Consider the following 27672-nt stretch of genomic DNA (forward strand, 5'->3'; position numbering starts at 1 on the left):
CTTTCATATGCAACAAATTTCGTTAAAATCGGTTCAGGGGCTATATCAGGAAAATGTTTTTGCATTTTACATGTATTTGAATGGGCAGAGTCGGAGTTGGGCCCGAGCTAAAGCTTACTCTTAAAGGGGCCCTGAAACACTTTTCTAAATAGTCAAAGAATAGCCTCAATATTTAAGCATGTTGTCTCATGAATCTCATGCGGCAAATACTTTCTAATCCTTCAACTATAAGTGGAGTTGTTGCACCTATACCCAGCTTTCTCTCTCTTTTTGTCTGTGCTGGCGCACTGGAAGTTACACAGCAGGGAAGCCAACAAGACAAAGTCCTAGCCAAAAGTTGAGTGTCTTGGCTGCGAAAGTACTCATCGTAGCACCGTGTGGCTGAAGTGGCGGACTATGCTATGCAGGACGCCACTGCCATCTCGGAGGCCACTCGCAGCAGACACAGCTACACACAGTGCAAAGATGAAATAATTCTTGTCGTTTTGAGATCGCAGACATATATATATTTTTCATTTGTATAATTCAAAATCAGCAATTATGTATTACAGGGAATGTTCTCACGATCATGAAATCAGCTAATTGCATTAGTGATCCAACTGCTTTCCATGACGCTGCATGAAGACAGTGCGTATGCAAGAGCAAGTGACTGTTTGCTGCCTTTTACACGAGATTGTAAATTCCCTGCTGCATGCGGTGCAATATTATATGGCTCACATGTTTGCTTGAGCCTCGTTAACAGATCGGCAATGTTATTTTACCATGTTCAAGAAGTGTTTCAGGGCCCTTTTAAGGGTGCTATGTCAATTAGTCCATCACTCCACATTTTAGTCAGTATGTATAAAAAACTCTTGCTCCCCTGTAATTTAACCCTTCCATCCTACCATTTAGTCAGTGATTTAGAATATGACTTCAAACTGGTTGTTCAGCACAATGGTTAAGGCTGAACTTAAGAAGAAAGTGACCTTTAAATAACGAGTCAATCATGAAGTATGCAGTCATCATCCCTCGTTTTGAGCTGAGCATGTGTTTATGTGACACTTGTGCAAATTTTCAGTACAAGCACTTTCATTATAGCATTCATAGCATTCAATGTCCTAGTTCTAGTTCCCGTGGTTTGCATGCCTGCCTTTAAATACCATGAATCTCAACAAACTTGCTCAGCTTTTCGTTGTTCTAAGATTCATTATGGCTGCACTTAAAAAGCAAAAGGTTCATGCCAGCTCAAGATGCTGAGTGCAAAGCAATGGTGTTTGAACATGTGCATAAAAGTGGTTGATAAGAATCTCCAGCTACATTATCATTGTGTGAGAATTCACATGCACGGCACAGTGCTTCATATCTATACAGCATGGGACAAGTGCACTGTAAAAGCAGAATGCTTGTCAACTAAACCCTTTCTTACACCCTGTTGCAATCATTACCATGCCTGGAAGTCTGACCAGCTCCACCAGTTTCCAAACTTCCATTGTTTTTACTACAACCAAAGCAAGAAAATTGACATGTAGCATGATTTTATTATTCAAAGGGGGCTGAACAACTACAGCACCAAAGTATGCATCAGACATTCACTGTAACCTCATCGTAAGTGTTTTGCAAGGCTGTGGAAAAGAAATGTAAGAGCCAAGAAAAACATAACCAGAAGATAGGCAGCTTACACTCTCTAGGCACTAGGATCATACAAATGCAATGTAGTCACCAGGAAAACGCAAACGCATCAATGCAGTCCTACTGTATTTGCACTGAATTTCACTCCGCACACTCAGAGCTGCTATATACTCACTGAATAGGGTAGTGATGTCGAAGAAGCTGGGTGGTACGGGGTCCCGGGAGTACCCGTAATAGAGAACCTCGTACTTGTCGAAGTGGGAGCCAAGCAAGGTGTTGTAGCCACGCATCAGGTAGCGCCGCGGCACGGCACGACCCTCAGGGTCTCGCGACACCCAGAGCGTGTACTTGCTCACGCGGTCCTGGGTGGGCACAGTCAGCTGGAACCGCTCACAGTGCCTCTTGCCTTGATGGGCGAGCAGCTCGTCGTTGCCGAACCAGCATGACTCCTTGCGCACAAACTGCAAAAATGGCAGGGTAGCGCAGGTTGTGAAAACAGAGTGTTGCTGGTGTGGTATCCTGTGTTGGCTTCTGGTTTCGGTTTTGGGTCGTTTACGTCAGGGCGCCACTCAGCGCCAAACGCTGCAAGTTGCCTCCTGTTTCCCCTCGCAGAAATAAAAATTCATTCTTTGTCTGGTCCCCAACTGAAGCAGTCCGGCTCTTTCTTGCGGCGCTGCGCGCCCCGGCTGTTTAGGCCTCATGCCGTAAATCCTTCGTCAGGCCGCCCCGACGGAGCTACAACAAACTGGCGATGAGGTAAACAGCTCACTTTACTTTTTTACGTCCCCTTGCTTTTCTACTTCTGCTGCTCCCTTACTTGCGGCATGCAAGACGCTACGTCCACTTCGACGTCGTCCACCGCAACTCCCCCACCTTTTTTCTCAGTGCCCAGCATGGCGTTCGCACCCCCCATGCTGCCTTTCCTTGCATTACCCGGTACTCCTTTGGTACTGTGGCTCACATGGAAACATTCTTTTTGCACGTTTCTCCAGGCGACCGGATGCGAAGCACTACAAGACGAGATAAAGAAAGCCATTTTACTGAGTAACTTAGGCTTTGAGGGGCAGTGTCTCTACTATGACCTCGCGTCGCAAACGGACCAGACGGCTACTACGTTCGAAGACCTTCTTCGCATCTTCGACCAGCACTACGAAGAAAGCACCAATCCCCTAGTGCACCGCATTATCTTCCGGGACAGAAAGCAACTACCTGGGGAAACCTTCCAGGACTTCATCACCGTGCTACAAAGGCTAGCGCCTGCTTGCGCATTCGGCGCTTGGCACGACGAGTCTCTTCGCGACCAAATCCTCCATGGTGTTGCACCAACAAGAGTACAAGAAAGGCTACTCTACAAAGGATCGTCCCTCACGCTCAAGAAAGCCGAGGAAATCGGACGAAGCGTGGAGCAAGTTGACAAGGAACTTAAAGTCTTCAGCAGCTCGTCTGTTTAGCGCGTCTTGACGCAACGCCAAGATGGCGTCGCCAGCCATCTCCTTCCTCGTCCTGGCCATCTCCTTCCCGCCCCCCTTCTCCCTCGACCCGGCGCCTTCAAGATGGCGATCAACGGCGTGGCGGACAGTCGCATCCTTGAGTGGCTGGCCAACGTGACGCCCGGCCCGAACTCTGCGAAGCCAGTCAAGAGTTCGCACCCCATTGTTACCGATGTGGTTCACCTCACCACATCACATCTGATCCAGCCTGTCCGGCAAAGCATGTTACCTGCCGTGCGTGCGGAAAAGTGGGACATTACGCTTCGGTTTGCCGTTTAAGGAACCGAACGCAGCGACAGTCTCCTGCTCGAATGCAGCTTGTTTCCGTTACCGCTGATACAGAATCAGCCACTACAGTCCCGTTTGTGCTTACAATTCAAGCACCGAATTTCTGTCCGGCAACAATTCGCGCCGAAGTCCTCATTGCGAATACTACACTCAAGTTGCTCGTGGACACAGGAGCTACGGTGTCACTGATGAACAGCTCCCTATACGAAGAACATTTCAAGGTTTTTCCATTATCTCCTTCGAGTCTTCGACTCAAGAATTATTCACAGCAAGAAATTCTACATTCAGGACATTTCTCCGTGCTCGTCAAGTACCGCAACAAGGCTGCAGTAGTGACATTTCACGTCACGAACCAAGGCACTTCTCTTCTGGGCTTAGATGCCATTCAAGCTTTGGGCATTGATATTCAAGGGTCTTCGCTCAGATGTCAACAAGTATCAGGACTTCCAGCTGACCCAAGCGTCCAGCTTCCATCTCTTCCACCCAACGCTCCTGCAGAGTTCGCCCATCTGTTCTCAGGACAATTGGGACTTGTGAAGGGCTTCGTACACGACGTTCGTCTCCGACCTTCAGTACAACCAGTCTCAGCGAAACTGCGTCCTCTACCTCTGCTTCTCCGGGAGCAAGTCTCCGCCGAGCTGCAACGCCTGGAATCAGCTGATGTCATCGAATGAGTCACTGCGTCCGAGTGGATTTCTCCGCTTGTCGTCGTTCGAAAGAAGGACAATTCCATTCGACTTTGCGTCGATCTTCAAGACCCTAACAAGGCTATCATCATCGACGCCTTTCCACTACCGATGGCTGACGAACTGTTGCATCGACTCACTGGTGCTACTGTCTTTAGTAAGTTGGACTTGCAGTCCGCTTATCATCAGGTTTTATTGTCCGAGAAAAGCCATGAGCTTACTACTTTTATAACTCATGACTATCTTTTCCGCTTCAAGCGTGTGTGTTTCGGTTTGGCATCTGCGCCATCCGCTTTTTAGCAGATCATGTCATCTGTTTTGAAAGACTGTCCAGGCACCTTGTGCTACCTTGATGATGTGCTTGTATGGGGGATCACACTCAACGTGACCACAACAGAAATTTTCAAACCGTCCTGTCCAGGATAAGTGATGCAGGCATGCAGCTTAACCACAAGTGCGTATTCAGTGTCCCAGAATTCACTTTCCTAGGACATAAAATTTCCACAAACGGCATTTTGCTGATGGATAGTAAAATTCAGGCAATCGTGGAGGCACCACTGCCCAAGGACAAAAAGGCTCTACATTCATTTCTGGGCCGCACAGGATATTATGCTAAATTTATCCCGCAGTATGCCGATGTAGTGGAACCGCTAAGGAAACTCCTAAGGCAAGGACAAGCCTTTGTCTGGGATCGGGATACTGAATGCAGCTTTCAGGCAATTAAAGACGTACTTGCATCACACCCGGTGGTGCGCATGTTTCAACCGCATCTGCCTATTGTTGTGACGGTTGATGCTTCTGACGTTGGCATAGGAGCCGTCCTACAGCAAAAATGCGGAAATGAGCTCTTTACAGTAGCTTTTGCTTCTCGTACGTTATCTTCCGCAGAACGATGGTACTCCGTAGGTGAACGGAAAGCATTGGCATGTCTGTTTGCGTGTGAACACTGGCATGTTTACTTGTGGGGTCGACAGTTCAATCTACGAACTGATCACCAAGCTCTAGTCGCATTGCTATCTTCAATGGATCCTGGACAGCCATTAAGAATTTCAAGGTGGAATGCAAGATTGCTATATTACAATTTCTCCATTCAGTACTGTAAAGGTGACCAAAATGTCATTGCGGACGCATTGTCACGCCTACCTGTCCCTCCCAAATGTGAACCAGCACTAGATGAGGAAATAGTGTCTTTAGTTTCATCTTGTATTACAAAGGAGGAATTCCAAGCAGCCACACAAGCAGATTCAGTGTGCCAAGCATTAAAAGACAAAATAGTAAAAGGATGGAGAACTGCGGCGGACCTTCCGCCAGAGTTACAGGTCTATGCTGCTGTACAGTCCGAATTGTCCTACATGGATAATCTGCTTCTCCGAGGTGAACGTATCGTTCCTCCTGCTTCCTTGCGTCAGACACTCCTGTCTATTGCTCATGAAGGTCACTTAGGCATCACGAAAACCAAGCTCAGATTTAGAGGCATCTACTGGTGGCCTCACATGAATAGGCAAGTTGAGGAACTTGTGGGAAACTGCTTTGTGTGCCAACAAGCAGACAAATCTGCCAAACCATCTTTTGCTCCATTACAACCTGTCGAATGGCCATTAAGACCATGGGAAAAGTTAGCCATAGACTAATAGGCTCTCTTGATCGTGCTCCACAGTATGCCCGTTTTGCTTTGGTTGTGGTTGACTATCATTCCAAGTGGCCTACTGGTACTCATTTTCCTGCTGCAACCCCTTCTTTGCAACCACCTGTCTCACCACCACCACCGGGTTCACCCCGTGCAGAAAAGTCTCCTGAACGTCCGTGCGACACTCCTCCCCAAGACACTGCCCCTGAAGTCACTCAGGACTCTGACACACCTTCCAGTTCCGGTATGAGTAACACTTCTGCTGTTCCTCCTCTACAACCTGAACCAGTCCTCCGTAGGTCTACACGCCATAGACAACCTCCGGAACGGTTTAAGGATTATGTTTACAAGTAGCTTTTTGCCTTGGGTTACTGTCTACAGAGGTTTCAACCCTCCCATGTGAATTCGGCTCTTAATGCCAAAAGTATTTCGTTTCATGTTTGTTAGGTAAATAGGACATAAGTAGTATCCTTCAAATGGGGGGATTTCTGACAGCATAAAGGGTCGGCATTGCTATACTGCAGATTTATCAGTGGATCCTAGTGGTAGGAACACTTTTCTTCATTTCTTAGCATCCCCGCAGAAGGGATACCATACATTTCTTGTACATTACATTTCTTGCAGCATAAACGTGTAGTATGCACATTTTCACTATGGTAGTAGCCGCCATACGAATTTGTCTTTCATGCCAAAAAGCGTTTTTAACATTAAAAATCGTTAGCATTCTTACGGGGGGGGCTATGGAGTGTAAAGTGCTTTTACGCACAATGTCCAATCCACGACAGCCACAGAGACTGTCTCGAGTCAGGCAAAGGGCGAATGAGCCACCCATCAGTGCTGTCCCAGGGGGCACACAGATGTTTGCACTGTCTACATTTGTACTCTGTGAATTTTTTTCATGTGTGATCAGTGTGTGCAAGGCTGCATCTCATTGCCTTCCCAAGACGGGTACTGAAACTCTGCAGAACTGGAGTGCAATCATGTTCATTTTCAGTTTTCATGTTGTGCGTTTTTCTTAATATGGGGAAGCCAAAGATGTCATTTTCTATTGTGTAAAGATGTCACCACTAAACACGTATGTTACAGTGCTAACATCTGTTCTTCTGTGACTCATGACTTACTTTTGTTGCGAGGACAGCGAGTAGCGCATTTTCCTTTCAAGGGAGAGGTGATGTGGTATCCTGTGTTGGCTTCTGATTTCGGTTTTGGGTCGTTTACGTCAGGGCGTCACTCAGCGCCAAACGCTACAAGTTGCCTCCTGTTTCCCCTCGCAGAAATAAAAATTCATTCTTTGTCTGGTCCCCGGCTGAAGCAGTCCGGCTCTTTCTTGCGGCACTGCGCGCTCCGGCCGTTTAGGCATCATGCAGTAAATCCTTCGTCAGGCCGCCCCGTCGGAGCTACAACAGCTGGCTTTCTAAAAGGCCACTAAAGATAAATACCAAGTAAAATTACAGCAAACTCCTACTAAGATGAACCAGGCTAAGCTGAATTTTCAAATGTGCCCCACATTACTGTAGGTCATTGTATATGAGAAACAGCCTTGTGAAGGTCTTTTAATATGTGAATTATTTATGGGCCAATCAAGCTTTAATGTGTTTGGTTTACCATAGACCCAATGCAAAAAAAAGATTCTGTTGAACACAAACCACCCCTTCACTTAAGCCAAACTTACACAACTGCCACCAATGACATTTGAACACAAGACAACATGATGCCCTGAATACATTGGTGCACTTCTTAAACAACTCGAGAGAAATAAAGGATCTTCCTCAAAGTTAGGTGAAGTGTGAACATTTCTGACAGCACAGCACTGGAAAGCATAAATTACAAATGTTTTAAATAAGAGATCCCAAAGCAATGCCTTTAATCATGCTACTGCAATATAAACGTCTTTTTCTACAGGTGTCTTGGTTTTAGTATCTGGGCGCCCCTAGAATGGGTGCCCCTACTTTCTTTTCTGTGGTTTGCTCAAGAACTTCTGATAAGGCAAACAAATTTTCTTAGCCCCCTTTAAACTTATTTCAATAATAGTCTACTATAGGTTGACAGATTATGCACCTTGAAGGGCAAACAGGTTCACTTTAGTGTGAGCAGAGGTTTGGTATGCCAATAAATTATGCAAGCGCAAAACATAAGAGTCAGTACAACCCTGAAGTCATCAAAGTAGCTTTATGCCGCAACAATCATTCTAGTAAAATGACTGGTCAAAAGAATCTGGAAGCACATCTGGAATGTTTAAGAGTGCAAGTAGACGAAGGACCCGACAAGTAGGTGACACAAACTCATCTCGTCATTCGTCTGTTTATGCTGTTAAACATTCACCATGATCCAGAACTAACTAGCCCACCAAAAAGCTATCAAAAGATCCTGAAGCTGGCAAGTTAGTTCATCCTGAACAAAGTGTTTGGCGTAAAAGAGGCAAGGGCATGAGGAATAACAGAAAAGCAAAACCACTATGCACACACAACTGAACTTTATTTGACTGAACCTGCCATGTATAGGTACAACACATAACCAAATTAAAGAACTTGGCTTACTTTTCCATAACTGAAAGTAATTTTGCATTGTACATGGATGTATCGGTCACTATTCCCAAAGTTGAAATTCCCCTATAAAGCCTCACAACTAAGTCAAGAAAGATCTACAAGCTATATGTATTATTACTCCTATGATGGTTTACAAACATGCAACAATATAAAGTAATAGCAAACTTGTTTGAGCAATCGTTCCTTGGCTAGGGCCCAAAAGGTGCAGCAAAATGTTCCAAAGAGCACTGTTGCAGCACTGTACGGTGACCTGCGTTTTTATCTTTACATCTTTATAAAATGATTTTGCACTTATCACTACTTTGCTATTGCTCAAATTTCGCAAAAAGATAGAATTTTGTGGTTCGGATCATTCAGTATAGCTCTTGGAACTGCTACTTTCCTGGTTTGTCGAATAAAACAATGTGAAGCTGCCTTTATCTGCGCCCGTTACTATAAGTGGTGTCCAAAACGTGGTGGCCATGATGTCACTGGTTGCATTCTGAATACAGTGCAGCAAAGCATGGCCTTCACAATTATTGTCCATTACTTTGACAGAACCGTCGCTGGGGTGTACAACATACACACCGCAAGGGGCACAGATGAAGGCAACTTCACACTTTTTTTCTTGTCATGCCAGGCAACTAACAGTGCCAAGCGCTATGCCGAGCAATCCAAACCACGATATGTGACCTTGCTGAAAATTTTAATCAAAAACAAAGCAGCCGTAAGGGCAAAATTTTTTTTTCTATTCTTAAGATAGAAGTACAGGTCATTGTATACATATGTTGTAATATAAGGGACACCCTTGTGAAGGTTTTTTAATATGTGAACTATTTATGGGCCAATTAAGATTTAAACCTCAGTAGTAGTAGTACCCATGGCCTAACCACTTATTTAACAGTTTATCCTGATGACTTCCATGGCAAATTTTGGACTCACTGTGAAGCCTGCAACATTTGGCAGCACATCTTGCAGGGGAACAGAGGCATTCTCGGTTCCATTAACTTGGAAGCAGGTGCGAACTGACTCCCACGTCTTGGGGTCTGGCATGTAGGCAATCTTGTAGTTGACGCCATAGGGGTATCCCTCTCCCCCCGATTCTGCACTCGGTGAAAGCTGTACTGTTTGGACTAGGCCTATGATGAAAATAAATAAAATGAAAAACATCATGTTCTGTTCATAACACAGGATGTATATAATATTCATATATTCGTATTCTCTTACTTATCCTGATTTTACCTGACAATATACCCCCATGACACATTATTGACATTTCTGGAGAATGAAAAAATTCTATTGTTTTAAAACTGCAACTTAGTGTATCATCTAATTTTGCACCACCTTGTAGTCGGTAAGAATTATGATTAGTAGTATCCATGGTTGTACATTACACTAAATCACAGCAGAGGTATTTTTCTTTCAAGCCAGGGAAACAAGTATAGGTCAGAAAGTCTAAATAATGACAACCTTACGCAGGTTAGGTCAACTAAGGACACAATTCGTTGCATAGTTTATGGGATGATGGTGTAGTCAAGGTGCTAAGTGTACTTACTGTTTTGTATTTAATGGTCTACTTTCTTGGTCAAAAATACCTATCAGCAATGCAATAGCTAGGTAGTCAGAAACAATTCACTTCAGCCTTTCTGAATGTCTTCAACAGCTGTCTAGCTATCAATTAGGTCAACAATTAATTTAAAAGTAGATACTGCAAGATTGTGATACCTCGAATTTCAGATTAATTCAAACAAGCATTAAGATTTTTGTTCACCTGCTACATTGTGTTTTCAGTGCACTGTGAAGTCATTTAACTTTTTTTAATGTCAATCACAGATTTTGGTTGGTAAACTCTTTTCAGCTCTATATAGCACGAGAAAGAAAAATTTATCCATGAGGTAAAAGAGAAGTTTGCCGGAGGTTGGGTCCTTTAGCCTGCTACTGAGTGCAAAGCACAAGAGCATGGCCAAAAACATGCTACTTGGAGAATATTAATAATGCATGAATAGCCAAATGCGCTCATGTTGATATACAGGCTGCTGTGCATATTTAACTCTTTGAGGGTCAATGAGTTATTAAACGGCGCCGCGAAAAAGTCCAAAATGGTCGATGCCGTATATTTACGGCGCTGTCTGTACGTTTAAAACACACGCCAATTTCCTAACTTTTTCTTTTCTGGCATGTGCTGTCACTATGAGGGAATACAGAGAATTTTGTTCTCGCGCCTCCTTCTTGGTTTTCGAGCTAGTTTGCTCCGGCGTCTATATACTACCGCTCATGCATTGACGCGCGTGCGGGCGGGCGGCGGTCCCCGCGAGCGGTTTCGGCTTCTTGCACTCGGAAAACTGATGGCTATCTCGTTACTAATCGCTCAAAGGGCAACCGCCTGTTTCTCGCTCGTTTAGTGCTCAAAGGGGTGCGCATAGGAAAGATGGTGCCGTGCATGCATTTTCTTTTGTTTCATTTTTTTTGAGACTCGCGAAAACTAATTGCCTTTGGTTGGCAATAAGATGAAGATTAGCGGAAGTTTGTCGCACGTTTTGCTTTTTTGACAGGCACACAACCACAGTTTTCTTGAGTGCGCTTACCTATGCTGTTCGATCACGTTATGGATGTAAATATTAGTGTAAGAGCAGGAACATTTGACACTTCGGAAACATTTTCGTGTGCGCATTTTCTAAGCCTTATGTGTATAACAATGCATCAAATTTTTAATTCTTACAAGTTTATTTCCATTCTTTATGGTTGTTATTCATGAATAAACATACATATATGCCAACGCAAAATATTTTTTCCTAACTTTACGCGCACCCTAGAAAAATTACGGTAAATTTTCTTCAACATAGGTCCTTCAGAAGAATTGTAATCTGCAATAAAAAACTCGACCCTGGGCGGTCGCATATGGTGAAAAAAATCGACCCTCAAAGGGTTAAGGGTTGTGTTCATTGTCGCCTGGCATGCATACCTATTCACATAGCTGGTTTTCTTGTACAGTATACATCATTTCAAACATCACCAGACCTTCTGCATGCCTGTTCATGTGAGCAGTCATAATTCTGTTCTGAAGGGTATTTTCCATTAATTTTCACTTCTGGTATTCCAAACAAGACTAATGAGCTACAGAAGTTTTAATTGACACACATTTACTGCAGTTATTTGTTTTAAATAATTAGTCAGGCACAATAAAGAAATGCCAATGACTTAGATACAAGAATAGTAACAATGCATACTTGATTCCATTATTAATATTCATAGATGGGGCCATGGTATGCTCAAGTGTGCAGATGTGTGGTTGCCGTCAACATACAAGCAACAGTTACGTTACCCCCTGAAATGTTTTAATACTTTGATGTGTTTTTTTCCCCCAGATATATACTTCTAAATCAGCATGTGTGCTTCTAAAAATCATACTATCACAATTCTTAGGTTGGCGAATGTTTCAAAGAAATTAACAGACAGGAAATAGAACAAAATAAAAGTAGATGTCATTATTGCATGAGGGCGAATCGAAGTTTCTGCCCCCTTCCCTCCCCCCTTTTTTCTTTTGCCAAATTACAGCTGTAAATGTGAAGCCAACATATTCATTCCCAGCGGTGGACCTTTCTTGGACAAGCCCGGCCTTATCTGCCTGTAGCTCCGCGGCACGGCGCTGCTGTCAGTTGATGAAGATAAGGTTGTGCTTCACACGTCCATGGCATAAAAGCAATGAAGTGTGATTCGTTGAGCAAGGGATGAACGCCAATCAAAATTTACAGGGAAACGCAGCCCACGTATAATGAAAGGTGTCTAACTTTGAGAAGTGTGAGCTAGCGCTATTGAAAGTTCGCAAAAGGCCATGAAGCCAGGACAGCAGTCCAATGGTGGTTCCAAAGCCGGCCAAACGAATTCTACCACAGAGGCATCTCAAATTTTGTGCTGTGATGGGACAAATGTCTGAACCGGTTGGGGACTATGTGGAAAAATTGTGTAAGGTACGTAGAATAGTAGGTTATATCTGTGATTACCTGTATGTACTTATTTTGGCTAATAAAACATAGGGGCAAAGACTTTCTGATTCGCCCTTGTATCGTGATCCATTCAGTGACTATAAAGGGAGTAAAAAGTCGTCTGAACAGAAAGATGCTTTGTTCTTTGGGACTTACAGTGACCACTTAGGTCACATTAAACCAGTTTAGAGTGATAAATTCGATTTCTAAAACTCTATTTAAAATAAACAATATAGTTTTAATTTCGTGCTGAAACCCTAGAGCAGCTGTGTTAGGTTGATGTCACGAATTTCAAAAGTGGCAGTCTTGTATTTGGGCTGTTTCGGCACAAGAGAAGTTCTCTAAACTTGATAAATTTAATCTCTGGCTTCTTTAAAATACAATATAGTCCATCACTACTGATAAAAATCATCTAAGCCCAACCAGACACCAATAAAATCCATGAAACCCACGATGCCACAGTGAGCTGGTGCAGGAACTTGAAAGGGGCGTCATCCCTTGTCTTTCTTTCTTGCATGTCTTTTTTTTTTGGGGGGGGGGGGGGGGAGGGTTACCGAGCTTAAACAGATGGTAAGAGTGGCTTTTTTAGAATTGCAGAAGCTTTATTTATTAACCATTTGACGGTCCTTGCCGTACATGTGTGGCACCAATCTTATGTTTGATATTACCTGCATGTTCAACACTACTGGTTGTTGAAAGGTGCTGCCATCTTTACGTGACCACCCAAAGTGACTTGAAATTCTATTTCTGTGCACCAGCACACACAACTTGACTTGTTCACCTCCGAGCGCTTGATCACAATGTTGCATGTGCGTCATCTGCTGCCTCCAAGGCATGTGTGGGGGAGATGCTACAGCTTTTTAACAGCCGCCGCTACCGGATTTCCAGTAGCCCAGTGCAACCCAAGTTCAGAGATCAGAATCAGAATCAGTTTTATTGCGATGATTAGAAAGATTACAGGATGTTAATATACAGAAGGAAAGATTGCAATGGGACCTCCTTTAGGTATTGCGCACTGTGCCTCTCCTCACGGCGATTGCTCAAGCATTTCTTCTTCCAACTCGTTTCTGACGCGTTTGTTCTTTTAATGAAACATGTTTTTGGGACAAAAAATTGATAGCTTTAAATTCTGCTAGACATTCTTCCCAATTTACTGTATAGCGTATTTGTGTGTATACTGTTGGTGCAAGGGTTTTTTAGAAAACTACTGCTTGTTGCAAATTTTTGCTGTATTTATGAGTTTTCAATCACTTCCAACTATTGGAAACTGCAATAAAAGAAATTGACCAAAGCGGCATGGATTTCAGAAAAAGTTCGTCCTTCAAAGGGTTAAACACCTGAAATTATTTTTCTCTTTATTGTTCCTTTAAAGAAACACTCTGTTTCACTTTCCTGCCATTCATTTTAACTTTCTGAAAAAACTGAGGAAGCAATGAGATAAGAATACTTGCCCCAGACGGTTCATGAGGCAAAAGAGATAAAGTGAAAACGGATAGTACAGACAAGCCGAAAGTGGCACCACCTATAGCTGCTGTCACATTTCAAGGGTCACGAGGCTGTCTTGTGATAAGTAAAGCCCAGTCGACAAGGACGTATGTGAAACAAAAGGGTTATATCAGTTGCCGCCAGCACTGTAGATGTCTGAGCCATGAAAGATAGGACTTGACAGTATCACTTGGAATTTTCTCCATCGAGCAGCCAATGACCTGTATAGGCTTGCCACCCACAGGTAGGAGACTGCAATGTTCTCATGCAGCAACGCTTCCCTCTCAGCATTTTCAAAGGACGTTCAAATGAAAGGGACTAACTGTTGGACAGAATGTCACATAATCTTTGTGGGGTTCGTTTCAGAGTCACTCTCAGAGGAGTGGCTCATGAGATTGCGAGGCAATATACCGTGCTATGGGCAAATCTTTATCTGCACACTTTCCTCTAAGTGGTTCGAGTCGACAGCTTGAGATAGCAAGTCACGGGGGATGTTTGCAAGGTAAGCAGCCACGACAGCTCCCAGATAGCATGAGCTTGCTGCAGAGAGAGTTGCATAGACAACCAGAAAAGTGGCATGGATGAAAATAGCAGTTGAGAAAGTGACTGCCATCCCCCCCCCCCTTTTTTTTTTGAAACCTAAAGTACATGTGATGAAAAGAAATGATGGGAGCTTTTAATAACCCTATTTGAGGGACAATCAAGGTTACACATCTATCACAGCCATGTTTTAAGAGCAAAGAGCAAGATGGTTTGGCTATCGACGATGCAACAGTCACAGCGAGATGTTACATATGGGATGTTATGTAAAGCGGAGTTATTTATCTAGAATGAGGATCACACTTAAGTGAAAAAGTCAAATTTTTCTACTTGATACAGATATCTTGCCCAAAACACTAACTTGAGCGAGGCACAAAGTTGGATGTCCTTTATATTAATCAGGCTAATCATCTCGTATTCATAAGTACTACTGCATCAGTTTTGTTCAAAGATTTACATAGGCTAAGCTGTCATATCTCTGGTAATGACTTCATAACACTTATTAAATCTGTAATAACATACATACATAATGCACTAATTTGCACTTTTCCTGAAAATGGTGTACTCGTCATAGTAAACCAGTAATGATTAGACTAGTTCATTCTTTGGCATATTTATGTTAACGTAATCTAGCCTATTCTTCCTGTCACAAATATATTTTCATAAAACAAGAGGAGATAGGGACAATTTAATTTGTTTAGACCCAGAAGCAGTTTCTTTGTATCTGTATGCATTGAATTATGTTACAGAAACTTCAAACTTCAGTTTAGAAAAAGAAAGATGGGCTCCAAGCTATATTTTCCAAGTGCTTAAGAAAGAAAATACATACCCTTGTAGTAGTCAATGCGGCTCGTATTCTGCGTAGCATCGTAGTATCCTGCGAATGGCTCACGAATTTCAGCATACGGCAAATACAAGACGCCCTTCACTTTGTAGAAATCACCCCAGTCAGGCAGATCTTGACCCAGGCATCCCGCTGCAAGAGTATGAAAGCAAATCTAGGCAAAGCACCCATAGCATTTGCACCGTGCAAGTAGCAAAACAAGAGTGAGTTGTATCACTGACAAACTCAAGAAAATGGGGGCTCCAGTGGCATCGATATGGAGGCCCGAGAAGCAAGCTGTAACACAAATGTACTACAGTCAAACCTACTAATAACAAAATTGAATCTGGTACAGAAATACGTTGGCTATAATCAATATTCATTACAAGCCTACACGCTGATATTGAGAAAGAACTTACGACTGGGTGCATGTAAAACAAATGCAAGCGCGACTATCCAGCAAGCAAGCAAAGGGTCTTCTCACATTTTTGATCCCCTATGCAGCACCTATAAATGGCATGTGAACAATGCTAACTCGCATACCTACACTTGGCACCATTGTTAATATGCACCGGAGTGATATTGGACAGTTGGCTTACTGGCTAGAGGCCACCAAGCTAAAGTATGGGCCAGAATGTGCCACATTACGGTGCTCTTGCTGAGTATTCAACATTTCTGCTACTAGAACACGCATTCTGAGCTGTGAGGAAACAAACATTTGCTTTATTGCAACTTATACTACCTCAAATCTTGATTTTTCAGTTTCATTACAGCAGTAAAATACCCACTGAAATAAAGCACGGTCAACCAAATTTTATGCTTCCTTCATTATAGTGGATAATTTGCAATCATGTTCATTATATCAAGCTTCAACTGTATACTCGATTATCTATATTAATGAAAATACTTATTAATTGGTACATGTAGAAGTTTTATAACATCAGCTGGACTACTTGAAGAAGTGGACAATACGTGAAAGACAAATTGTACAGTGATGTTAGCTAATTAACCCTTTAACCCCAAATCCCAAGCTCTACTCGTCATGAGAGGTTGTACCAATATCGCCAATAATGAGCTACACTCGTTCAATCCGATTTGCTGCTCCAACTGCCAAAGACGACTTACAGTCGGCATTGATGAAAGCTGCCTTCAAGAGCAGTTTTCTTTCTAACTTATTTGTTTAAATTCTGAAACGAACGAATATATTTTCAGAATCGGAATGACTCAGAAAACACTATTTCCCAAATTTTTTATAATTTGGGTAATTTGGCACGTTTTTCTGGAATTAAATTTGGGCTTAAAGGGTTAACAAGATTTTGCTAACTGTAATCCATCACATTAGAGCAGGTGCCCTAATTGCTAAGTTGAAGCCGTTCAGCAAATAAATAATACATATTAAGCAAAAATAGTTGGCAACTGCATCAACCAGCAGTAATTAAACTTGTCAGATAAAAAATTCACATTCTTAAAAGACATCTGACAACACTATTCAGCTAATAGTCCAGCTTTCTTAGTTTTTTTTTCTATTTCACATTTAGTCATTCCATGCCATATTGTTATCTTTGCCTAGATGTCCACATGCACAGTGATGTGGTCAGCTGTAGATATTATATATGTTGAAGCTGTCAAAATACAAAGCTATCAAGTGTCACTCTAGCCAGTTAAAATGCCTATATTTGAGGTATCCTCACGCATATCAAATTGCCTGAAAAGCTACGTATAGTGCCACATAGTTTGAAAACATTGACGAGCTGTAATTCCTAAGAAAACTGCACAGAATTTTTGTAACTATTCATTTATAACAGCCCCTAAATTACATTTAATGCATGGTTTAATTATATTTGTTTATAGTTCATAGTTGGAATGCCACGAAGTAAAAAGATCCCACTGCACTTCATGCAACCATGTGGACAACTCGTAAAAAAATTTTCTAGATTATACAGCCCCGCATAGTAACTAGTTAACACAACACTGTGGAACCTTGATTCTTCCTATGTTTTTGTGGCTGCAACAATGCCAATGCGAGACCCTTGAAAGATTAACAGAATTTTACTACATTACTATTGTAGCACAGTGACATTACAGGGGCTTTCCCATAGACTCAATATTACTTTACATTATTGTGGACCACAATAACCAGAAGGCTGAAAAAATTCAGTTAGACATTCAGTTAATTTTCTTCCTACCGCAAATTAGAGCTACCTACTGCCTTTATTGAAGCCTGCTGCTACTTCTATGGCAGTTACTACAAACAGAAGAAAACCCGTAAGTGTGGCAGGTTAAAAAAGCGCCATCAAAGGTGTGCAGAAATGTAGCTTACCAATGCTCAACAGTAGCACGATACATGCGTGCCGCATCATTCCGCAACCGTTTCCGAAGATGATCCTTACCGCTTCTGCACTTGACACCGGGCTGTTCCCAGTTATTGAAGCCCTCGAGAGATAACCCTGTCGAGTTATCTGCTTTCACGTCTGACACTTGGACAAACGAGATAGAAGCAGCCGCAGATGAATGTAGTGAGTCAAAACTATTAACAGCTGCACAAGTGGTTTCCGGTTACGCAGATAGCATTAGCAACCACAGAAAGTGTGATTAGCTGTTTTTTTATAATCTAAAGTGGGAGAAATGAAACTTGAAATTTGACATACATACCTGTTTTTTTTTTTTTTCCTATTTGTCCTTGCCCAGCATTTTGGGTACAGGTGAACCAACTGAGGCAACCCTTTTCATAATTGCAAAAGGTGGAAGGGAGGAAAGAAAATACGTAGCGATATGCATGCTTTTTTTCTTTTGGTGAGCTAAGAGAGTTAAGTGCCAACTGACCATCGTCATCTGTTTACCCATCCCTTTCCACCCATTCCCATACCTGAACTTCCTTGGCCTCTCAATTTAGACCAAAGCACCAGCCTTTCCATTAAAGAGGTCATTCATTCATTTCATTTGGTGAAAAATATTTATTTCTAATATCATCCGGTCTGCATAAGCAACAAGGAGTGCAGCTACAGTTATACCAAACTATAACATAAGAGGGCTCCACTAAATTCTAACAAACTGAAAATAAACTATTGTGAGGAAAAAACAGTACTATCACCCAGCTTTATGGCACATCTTTGTCATCATAACACTACTTGAAAAGTGTGTTTAGCACAGTGCGAACACTACCATTACCCCTAATACCCTGAGCACATGATAGCTCTGTGTGTGCTGGCATGCACATGGCAGATTAGCTAGCACTTGCAAAGTTGACAGGTAGCAACAGCAACAGTAAAAGCAGAGCTATAGTGCTAGGACAGACCTTGAACAAACAGACACTGTATCTGATATTGACATTCTGAAATTCTGCAACTCAGTGTACCTGAAAATTTCCATTAAACTCTTACGTACAAAGTGCATTTCAACTTGGAAGCCCAGAATGCATAGAGAAAAAGACAAGAAGAATGTGTAGAAATGCAGCAGTCACTGTTTCACTACATGGTTGTAAAATTTTTTATCGGGCTTTTTTGAATATTGTTTTCCGGTTATTAAATGCAAAAATTAATGCCCCAGTTACACTTCTTCCACACCCACTGTCCAGAATGAGGCAGAAAAGTGTCGTAGAGCTTCACACGGGTAAAATAGGCATTTCCCATTCAGAAGGCACACTTCTAAATAGAGGAACTGATTTGTTAGGCCATTGGCAGTCTGATTTTGTTCATGGTGAACATGCTGTGGCACAGACTTGTTTGGAAGCTTTTGAAATTAAAGATTTTTGTTTGAAAGAGGGGTTTACAGAACTGCCAATGCATGAAGTTTATATACCAGCCACTTTTTTTTACTGCAGAAGGTTAAAGTGGCTAATTATGAAGCTAACCAGAGTGTTTCATCAACATTCTTGAGTAATGCATGCAAGTTATGCATAGCACTTAAGTATTAACTCCTAATTTCCTTTCCAGCAATGCCCTTATAATGCTTAGAAGCAGAAAAGGAAAAGGCACCAAGTAGCACAAGAATGTTTATTTATCCCACAGTGATTAGACAGTCTCAATAGCACATGCTCAAGTGCAGCAAGCAGTCATAATTTGATTGAGCCACAGAACAATTGTGAAGAAGAGCTTGTCTTGAGTGTGGATGCAACATGAGTATGACAAGTATGATGGACTAAGATCATAGGATAAACAGTAATGAATGAGGAAAACTAAAGCACTGCTGAAATGCACAGTCCACATGTTTGCACAGAAAATGGCATGGTCGGTTGCACGAGGAAGGTTCTCAACTCTACACTGCATTGGTTACTTGTGTCGACAAGCAACAATCAACAGCAACAGTCGACCAGCAACACATGGCAATGTGCCGCCAAACTATTTCCTCCAGGTGAAGGCAACCTGGCTTGAAGCAACTGCTATACGTCAAGGTGAGCAATGCTATCCATCCAAGACACACAGGACGTTCACTCCCGACAGGCCAAGGTTGATCCTCCTGCAAAGTTGGTAATAGAGTTCATAAATTTTTCGCTGTTATTGTGCACAAATATCTTGTTCCCATTGATGTGAAAGCATTGGCTGGTTCCCTATTCATTTTTATACGGGAACAGCGATAAGGACAAGGATGAAATGAAGACACAAATTCGTCTTTCCCCAGCACAGTGTGTGCTGTTCCCACTTGAAATTTTTGAAATAAAGAAACTAAAAGAAGAAAAATTGAGAAGAGCACTGCCATTACTACTTGCTGGACATGACACACAACCCAGAACACAGAACCAGTACAGCTGCTTGGCATGACCTCCGAAATGAGGCGGAACTTGCAGCACGCTGAAAATCTCTGAGGCCACTGTCCGGAAATTGTGTCACATCCACTAACCACTAGGTGCCCAGGTTGTCTGCCTAGGAGCTACTTGAAGACTGTTAATCAGATAATTGGACAATTGCCAGCCCTGTAGCATTGCCACGATTGCTTTAATAGTAGGTTACTACTAATTTATAACGAATTTAGTCGAAGTGAAACTTATCTATAGTTCAGTGTTCAAAATGAGCTTCTCTTACCCTAGCATGCCACCATGTTTAGTCTTGATACAGTGCAGGAACAGGAGGATGGCGTAGAAGAGGTTGTTTCGACCCTGCAGTAAGTAAAGCACAGGGATAACAGCGTGTTAATGTTCTCAGTAAATTTATTTCGGAACAGAAATGCGGAACCTTGAACCCAAGAACGTTGCAGTCCAAACTACCTAGACAATGTCAGGCCAAACCTTCCCTGTACTATCCACTGCATCACCATGATTCCTATTCATAGACTACAATACAACTCTTAAACAATATGGTTCACAACATAGGCTGCTTAGCGCTGTATAAATTCAAAAACGGTTAGCAGTAACCATGCTTTTGAGGTACAGTCAAACCTCGTAATGAAGTCGCATTTGACACAAAAATACCTTTCATCATCATCAGCCTGGTTATGCCCACTGCAGGGCGAAGGCCTCTCCCATACTTCTCCAACTACCCCGGTCATGTACGAATTGTGGCCATGTTGTCCCTGCAAACTTCTTAATCTCATCTGCCCACCTAACTTTCTGCCGCCCTCTGCTGCACTTTCCTTCCCTTGGAATCTATTCCGTAACTCTTAATGACCATCGGTTATCTTCCCTCCTCATTACGTGTCCTGCCCATGCCCATTTCTTTTTCTTGATTTCAACTAAGATATCATTACCTCACGTTTGTTCCCTTACCCAATCTGCTCTTTTCTTATCCCTTAACGTTACACCTATCATTCTTCTTTCCATAGCTCGCTGCGTCGTTCTCAATTTAAGTAGAACCCTTTTCGTAAGCCTCCAGGTTTCTGCCCCGTACGCGAGTTCTGGTAAGACACAGCTGTCATAAACTTTTCTCTTGAGGGATAATGGCAACCTGCTGTTCATGATCTGAGAATGCTTGCCAAACGCACCCCAGCCCATTCTTATTCTTCTGATTATTTCAGTCTCATGATCCGGATCCGCAGTCACTACCTGTCCAAAGTAGATGTATTCCCTTACCACTTCCAGTGCCTCACTACCTATTGTAAACTGCTGTTCCCTTCCGAGACTGTTAGACATTACTTTAGTTTTCTGCAGATTAATTTTTAGACCCACACTTCGGCTTTGCCTCTCCAGGTCAGTGAGCATGCATTGCAGTTGGTCCCCTGAGTTACTAAGCAGGGCAATATCATCAGCGAATCGCAAGTTACTAAGGTATTCTCCATTAACTCTTATCCCCAATTCTTCCCAATACAGGTCTCTGAATACCTCCTGTAAACACGCTGTGAACAGCATCGGAGAGATCGCATCTCCCTGCCTGACGCCTTTCTTTATTGGGATTTTGTTGCTGTCTTTATGGAGGACTACGGTGGCTGTGGAGCCGCTATAGATATCTTTCAGTATATACACACGGCTCGTCTACACCCTGATTCCGCAATGCCTCCATGACTGCTGAGGTTTCGACTGAATCAAACGCTTTCTCGTAATCAATGAAAGCTATATATAAAGGTTGGTTATATGCCGTACATTTTTCTATCACCTGATTGATAGTGTGAATATGGTCTATTGTTGAGTAGCCTTTACGGAATCCTGCCTGGTCCTTTGGTTGACGGAAGTCTAAGGTGTTCCTGATTCTATTTGCAATTACCTTAGTAAATACTTTGTAGGCAACGGACAGTAAACTGATCGGTCTATAATTTTTCAAGTCTTTGGCGTCCCCTTTCTTATGGATTAGGATTATGTTAGCGTTTTTCCAAGATTCCGGTACGCTCGAAGTCATGAGGCATTGCATATACAGGGTGGCCAGTTTCTCTAGAACAATCTGCCCACCATCCTTCAACAAATCTGCTGTTACCTGATCCTCCCCAGCTGCCTTCACCCTTTGCATAGCTCCCAATGCTTTCTTTACTTCTTCCGGTGTTACCTGTGGGATTTCGAATTCCTCTAGACTGTTCTCTCTTCCATTATCGTCGTGGGTGCTACTGGTACTGTATAGATCTCTATAGAACTCCTCAGCCACTTGAACTATCTCATCCATATTAGTAATGATATTGCCGGCTTTGTCTCTTAACGCATACATCTGATTCTTTCCAATTCCTAGTTTCTTCTTCCCTGCTTTTAGGCTTCCTCCGTTCCTGAGAGCATGTTCAATTCTATCCATATTATACTTCCTTATGTCAGCTGTCTTACGCTTGTTGATTAACTTCGAAAGTTCTGCCAGTACTATTCTAGCTGTAGGGTTAGAGGCTTTCATACATTGGCGTTTCTTGATCAGATCTTTCGTCTCCTGCGATAGCTTACTGGTATCCTGTCTAACGGAGTTACCACCGACTTCTATTGCACACTCCTTAATGATGTCCACAAGATTGTCATTCATTGCTTCAACACTAAGGTCCTCTTCCTGAGTTAAAGCCGAATACCTGTTCTGCAGCTTGATCTGGAATTCCTCTATTTTCCCTCTTACCGCTAATTCATTGATCGACTTATGTGCCAGTTGCTTCCGTTCCCTCCTCAGGTCTAGGCTAATTCGAGTTCTTACCATCCTATGGTCACTGCAGCGCACCTTGCTGAGCACGTCCACATCTTGTATGATGCCAGGGTTAGCACAGAGTATGAGGTCTATTTCATTTCTAGTCTCGCCGTTCGGGCTCCTCCACGTCCACTTTCTGCTATCTCGCTTGCGGAAGAAGGTATTCATTATCCGCATATTATTCTGTTCCGCAAACTCTACTAATAACTCTCCCCTGCTATTCCTAGTGCCTATGCCATATTCCCCCACTGCCTTGTCTCCAGCCTGCTTCTTGCCTACCTTGGCATTGAAGTCGCCCATCAGTATACTGTATTTACCCATCGCCGATTCCACGTCTTCATAGAAGCTTTCGACTTCCTGGTCATCATGACTGGATGTAGGGGCGTAGACCTGTACAACCTTCATTTTGTACCTCTTATTAAGTTTCACAACAAGACCTCCCACTCTCTCGTTAATGCTATAGAATTCCTGTATGTTACCAGCTATGTTCTTATTAATCAGGAATCCGACTCCTAGTTCTCGTCTCTCCGCTAAGCCCCGGTAGCACAGGACGTGCCCGCTTTTTAGCACTGTATATGCTTCTTTTGGCCTCCTAACTTCACTGAGCCCTATTATATCCCATTTACTGCCCTCTAATTCCTCCAATAGCACTGCTAGACTCGCCTCACTAGATAACGTTCTAGCGTTAAACGTTGCCAGGTTATATTCCAATGGCGGCTTGTCCGGAGCCAGGGATTCTTAGCACCCTCTGCAGCGTCGCAGGTCTGACCGCCGCCGTGGTCAGTTGCTTCGCAGCTGCTGGGGACTGAGGGCCGGGATTTGATTGTTGTGTTCATATAGGAGGTTGTGGCCAATTACTGCACCAGGGTGGCCAATCCTGTTCCGGTGAGGGAGTGCGTTACCGGTTCTGGTCACCGGGATCAGGCCACACTCCAGGCCTGTTTATGCAATTTTATCAACACACGGAATTTTTTTTTTTTTAATCCGGTGGAAAATTGCGCGGCACCGGGATTCGAACCACGGACCTCTTGCACACGAGGCGGGTGTTTTACCTCTACGCCACCGCTGCAAAACAAAAATACCTTTGTTATGTCCTAAATTTGTAAGCTGCCGCTATCAGTGAGATTTGTGTTAAATTTATTTCACTATACCAAGGTTCAGCTGTATTAAGATAAAAATCCAGGTGTTCTATGTCTGTGCTCTGATTTTGTTTGTAATATGTTCTATGTATGTTACCCGGAGGATGATGCACTTTTCCTATTTTGATGTGGTGAGTTTCATCGTTTTTCCCAAGGCATACATGTTTTCTGCATGGACCCTCGCCTACATTCTAGTGGTTTCTGTTGCGCCATCATTATTTACTTGTTTGTATACTTTATTGGTACAGACAAATATTTAACCGATTATTCTACTCAATTCTGCAAACAGAGAAACCATTTAGGCTGAATGAAAGGAAATTGGTGTTTACAGAACATACCTTTGGCAGGTCCCAGGTGTCCTCACCTATGATGACACGGTAGTGTGGTGGTAGCACACTGGTCTGATATATACACAGGGCGTCCTTGTCTGCAGCTGCATCACAATCAAACATCACACACAAGGGATGGATCATGAGAAGACATCACATTGTGGCGCCAACACCTACAGCCATATTAGACATAACAGAAAAGTTGCCTCTTAGGCTATACAGTGTAGACTTCATAATTCAAGCTCTGGTGATTCATGATTGCGATTAATTCATACAATACTCAAAACTTCATCTCACCTGCTGTGTTTTCAATGCATTACAAAGCCATGCTATTTAAACAATTCCATCACAGATTTCAGATAGTTGAAAATGCTTGACTTGGCATCACAGAAGTACAGCCCAAAAAGGCTTAATGAAAAACAGTCATATTGCATGGACAGTCAACGTGTCCGCCCCATTTGATGTCACAGCATCAGTAACATTGATTGGCCTTACTAAGTAAGAAACACCACACCACCAGTTAGTACGAACAGTAGAACCTCGTTCATACGTTTTGATGAAAAAAAAAACATGAGAAAAAAGGTCTAACTGGGAAAACGTACAATCCGAAGTAACCACAAAAATTTGACAGACTCAACTATTGTTGACATCTATGTAATGCAAAGCGTCAGATGGACCGCTGCAGCATGAGATGCTGACGCACATTGGGCTGGTAGTGCTTCGACGGCCCGAGATGCATTTTGTTGTTCTTCTATTGCATGGTGTTTTAAGAGAGCAATGGGCAACCGAAACGAAATCGAGCTAGTGGGCGACGCCGGATACCGTGAAGTGAAACGTGATGCCCAAATCATGCCGCCTGCAGAAGAGAACGGCGGGGCGTTTGAATTATCATTAACTAAAAGCGTGCAGTATGCTACCTATGGCACTACGCACCACATGCTGTAAAACTGATAGGTGAAGATGCGTATCGCAATAGGCTTTGCGGGGATAGCTGTGAATACAGCATGCGACGACCCGGGCGGAGATTTGCTGGTACCAAAATAAGAAACCATGCGCGCCGCCATTTTTCACGTGAGATAGGCGGCTACATACTGTTCTCAATCACGCACACCTCACGCCTTTTCTAGTTCACATGGGATCTAGTGGCCAGAAAATGTATACAATCGCAGTCTGCAGCAGGGAACAGCAGCGCATATTGGTTATCACCAATTAAAAGCATGCACTACACTTTTGACAGCACCACATGCTGTGAAACAGGCGAAGATGCTTATCGCAACATGATTGGTTGTGATAGCTGTGAATGCCACGTGCGACGACACCAGGGAAGATTTACCGGTACCAAAATGAGAAACTGAGTGTGTGCCGGCATTTTCACGCGAGACGGGCAGCTATGTACTGTTCTCAATCGCGTTCGCCTCGTGCATTTTCTTGTTTACATGAGATCTTGCAGCCGAAAAACGTACCATACAATCGCAGTTTGGTGCTGTACTGAACGCTGGTGCCGAAAAATTTTGTTTTCCAGGAACGTATGAAACGGTAAAAAATTAGCATAAATTTATTAGGTCATGTATTGTATTCTAGATTGCGAATGTTAGCGCCAGGAAAACGTACGTAATGGGAACGTATCAACAAGCTTTTACTGAATATATTGCAGTTTAAGCATGCAGTTTAAATGCAAAGAATGATGTTACGCTCACGAGGCTTGTTTGGGGCCTTGTGGAAGAACTGTGAGGTGAAAGTTTTCCCATCTGGGAAGCGTGGATCAGGAGGCAGCCTGGAGTTCAGGTATGTGCACAGGAGATGCAGAACTATCTGCAAGCCCAACACAAAGAAAGAGCCATTCAGACGAAGCATCAGCAAATGTCAATATGTCACAATGATGAAATAGTCTGAATGAATTCTGGGGTGTTACGTGCCAAAACCTCAACCTGATTATGAGGCACGCCATGGTGAAGGACTCCGGATTAATTTTGGCCACCAGGGGAAGAAATAATTCAACTTGACATAACTGAACCACTTTTGATGAGATTTGCAGCATTTGGAAGTGAAGCTAAAATCTATGGGACTTTGGCAGAAAAGAGTTTAGTATTTGTGCCTGCAATTTTTTTTTTCTTATTACAAACTTGGCACAAAAGATATTCAAATACAATTTTTCATTATAACTAATGCTGCTAATCATTTCAGATTATGGAGAAACTAATAACAGTTACCATAATTAAAAGTGCAAAAAAAGCGAGGAGCTTGCATTATCCCCCTATCTACAGTTTCCCAACTATCATACAGCAATACTTAAAAATATGCAAATGCCTCACAGTTGGACAGAACTAAGGCAATGCTGTTTGCCATCGCTTAGAGATACTTAGCGATTATTTTCGCATTCTGCCTAATTACATTAATTAAACTTAATCAACTTCTCAAATAATGTAACTAGATCAAAAGTGTGCATGGGAAAATTGTAGAGTAACATGAAAAACTCCCGATAAAGCTTTATGTTGCTCAATATGTGCTACGTAAAAGTGTTTTTCCGAGCGTCAAAGAAGCCCGTGAATACACACAAAGTGCCTCGAGCGGCCAGTCGCGCAGCAATTTTGCGCGTACAGTCGAGACACGCGATAAAAAAATCCCGCTACAATGAAATATTTTCGTATCTCCAGCAAACACCCATAGGATTCAATGAATTTCGTACCTCTCAACAACGAAATGTCGTTATACTACAATCCTGCAGCAATGAAATTTTCCTGAACGTAACTCCGCATATTACTTACTCACGCAAAGCTAGCAGGCTCCAAAATGTGCTGAAATGCGATTGCTATGCACTAAAATTACATAAAATACCGACACATTACACTTGTGTGGGCGCTGCCATTTTTGTGTACAAACACAACCAAGCGTCGGGTGCCGGAAGCGATTGCGTGCACTGGAAACATGTCATGGCTGCCATCTTGTTTGTTGATCACTCGCTTGAAGCGGCACGCATGTTGCTACCGACATGCGATGACAGTTTTTGCACACCTAGTGCAGCGCTTAACGCGTGCCTTGGTGAGAAAAATGCAGCAAAACCAAGGAAATTGACGTCCCACTGACATGGAATTGTTTATGGTGCTTGAGTTTATGGTGCTTGAGCATGGAGTGCCACGCATCGGGCCGTGATTGAGTGATCGTCCAGGAATACACATCCCTTGCTTCAAGAATGCTGGTTTTGGTGCCACCCAACAGGCATCGCATGCAGATTCGGCGCCGGACATAGATTTGTGCGAAGGGGCCATAATCTCCATCGATTGCCTTCAAGTATACGAAAATCCCTTTCGCTGCTGCTGCTTGCATGGAGCACTGTTGCTCTGCGTCCGATGCTGAGTTACGTAAAATCTTGCAATAGTGATCGTATCTCCAAAGACAACTGACCGAGAATATTGCTCCACGGCAGTGCTGCCACGGCTTATCCAACACATGCGGCACACTCTGTATTGTTGGCAATGCGGTACTGCAGTCCAACCAACTTACTATAATATTCAAGTGCCACGAAAATTCCATTGTTACAACCGATAATTGTTATAACCGGGTTGCATGAAAAAATTAAAATAAGGGGATGGCAGAGCTGATATGTGAAAACTATACAGGCAGGGAGGCCAGTGCCTCTT

At 42.9% G+C, this 27672-nt stretch overlaps 2 protein-coding genes across 2 annotated transcripts in view; both read right to left on the reverse strand.

Annotated features, from left to right (window-relative positions):
• The window catches only part of CtsK1 (C1 family peptidase 26-29-p), a 35515-nt gene extending 18030 nt beyond the window's left edge, over positions 1-17485 (reverse strand). Inside the window, exons 1-4 of the mRNA XM_050174752.3 lie at positions 17376-17485; positions 15062-15208; positions 9167-9363; positions 1784-2069 (exon numbers count right to left, since the gene is read on the reverse strand). Of these exons, the coding sequence (XP_050030709.1) occupies positions 1784-2069; positions 9167-9363; positions 15062-15208; positions 17376-17415 (670 nt within the window). The 5' untranslated portion in view covers positions 17416-17485. The remainder of the gene's footprint in view (positions 1-1783; positions 2070-9166; positions 9364-15061; positions 15209-17375) is intronic.
• A 504-nt stretch (positions 17486-17989) lies between these two features.
• The window catches only part of LOC126527041 (transmembrane protein 209), a 37769-nt gene continuing 28086 nt past the window's right edge, over positions 17990-27672 (reverse strand). Inside the window, exons 13-16 of the mRNA XM_050174755.3 lie at positions 25732-25846; positions 24044-24138; positions 20074-20147; positions 17990-19510 (exon numbers count right to left, since the gene is read on the reverse strand). Coding sequence (XP_050030712.1) covers positions 19456-19510; positions 20074-20147; positions 24044-24138; positions 25732-25846 — 339 coding nt within the window. The 3' untranslated portion in view covers positions 17990-19455. The remainder of the gene's footprint in view (positions 19511-20073; positions 20148-24043; positions 24139-25731; positions 25847-27672) is intronic.

This window comes from Dermacentor andersoni, chromosome 9 (genome assembly GCF_023375885.2).
Source record: "Dermacentor andersoni chromosome 9, qqDerAnde1_hic_scaffold, whole genome shotgun sequence".
Lineage (NCBI taxonomy): Eukaryota > Metazoa > Arthropoda > Arachnida > Ixodida > Ixodidae > Dermacentor > Dermacentor andersoni.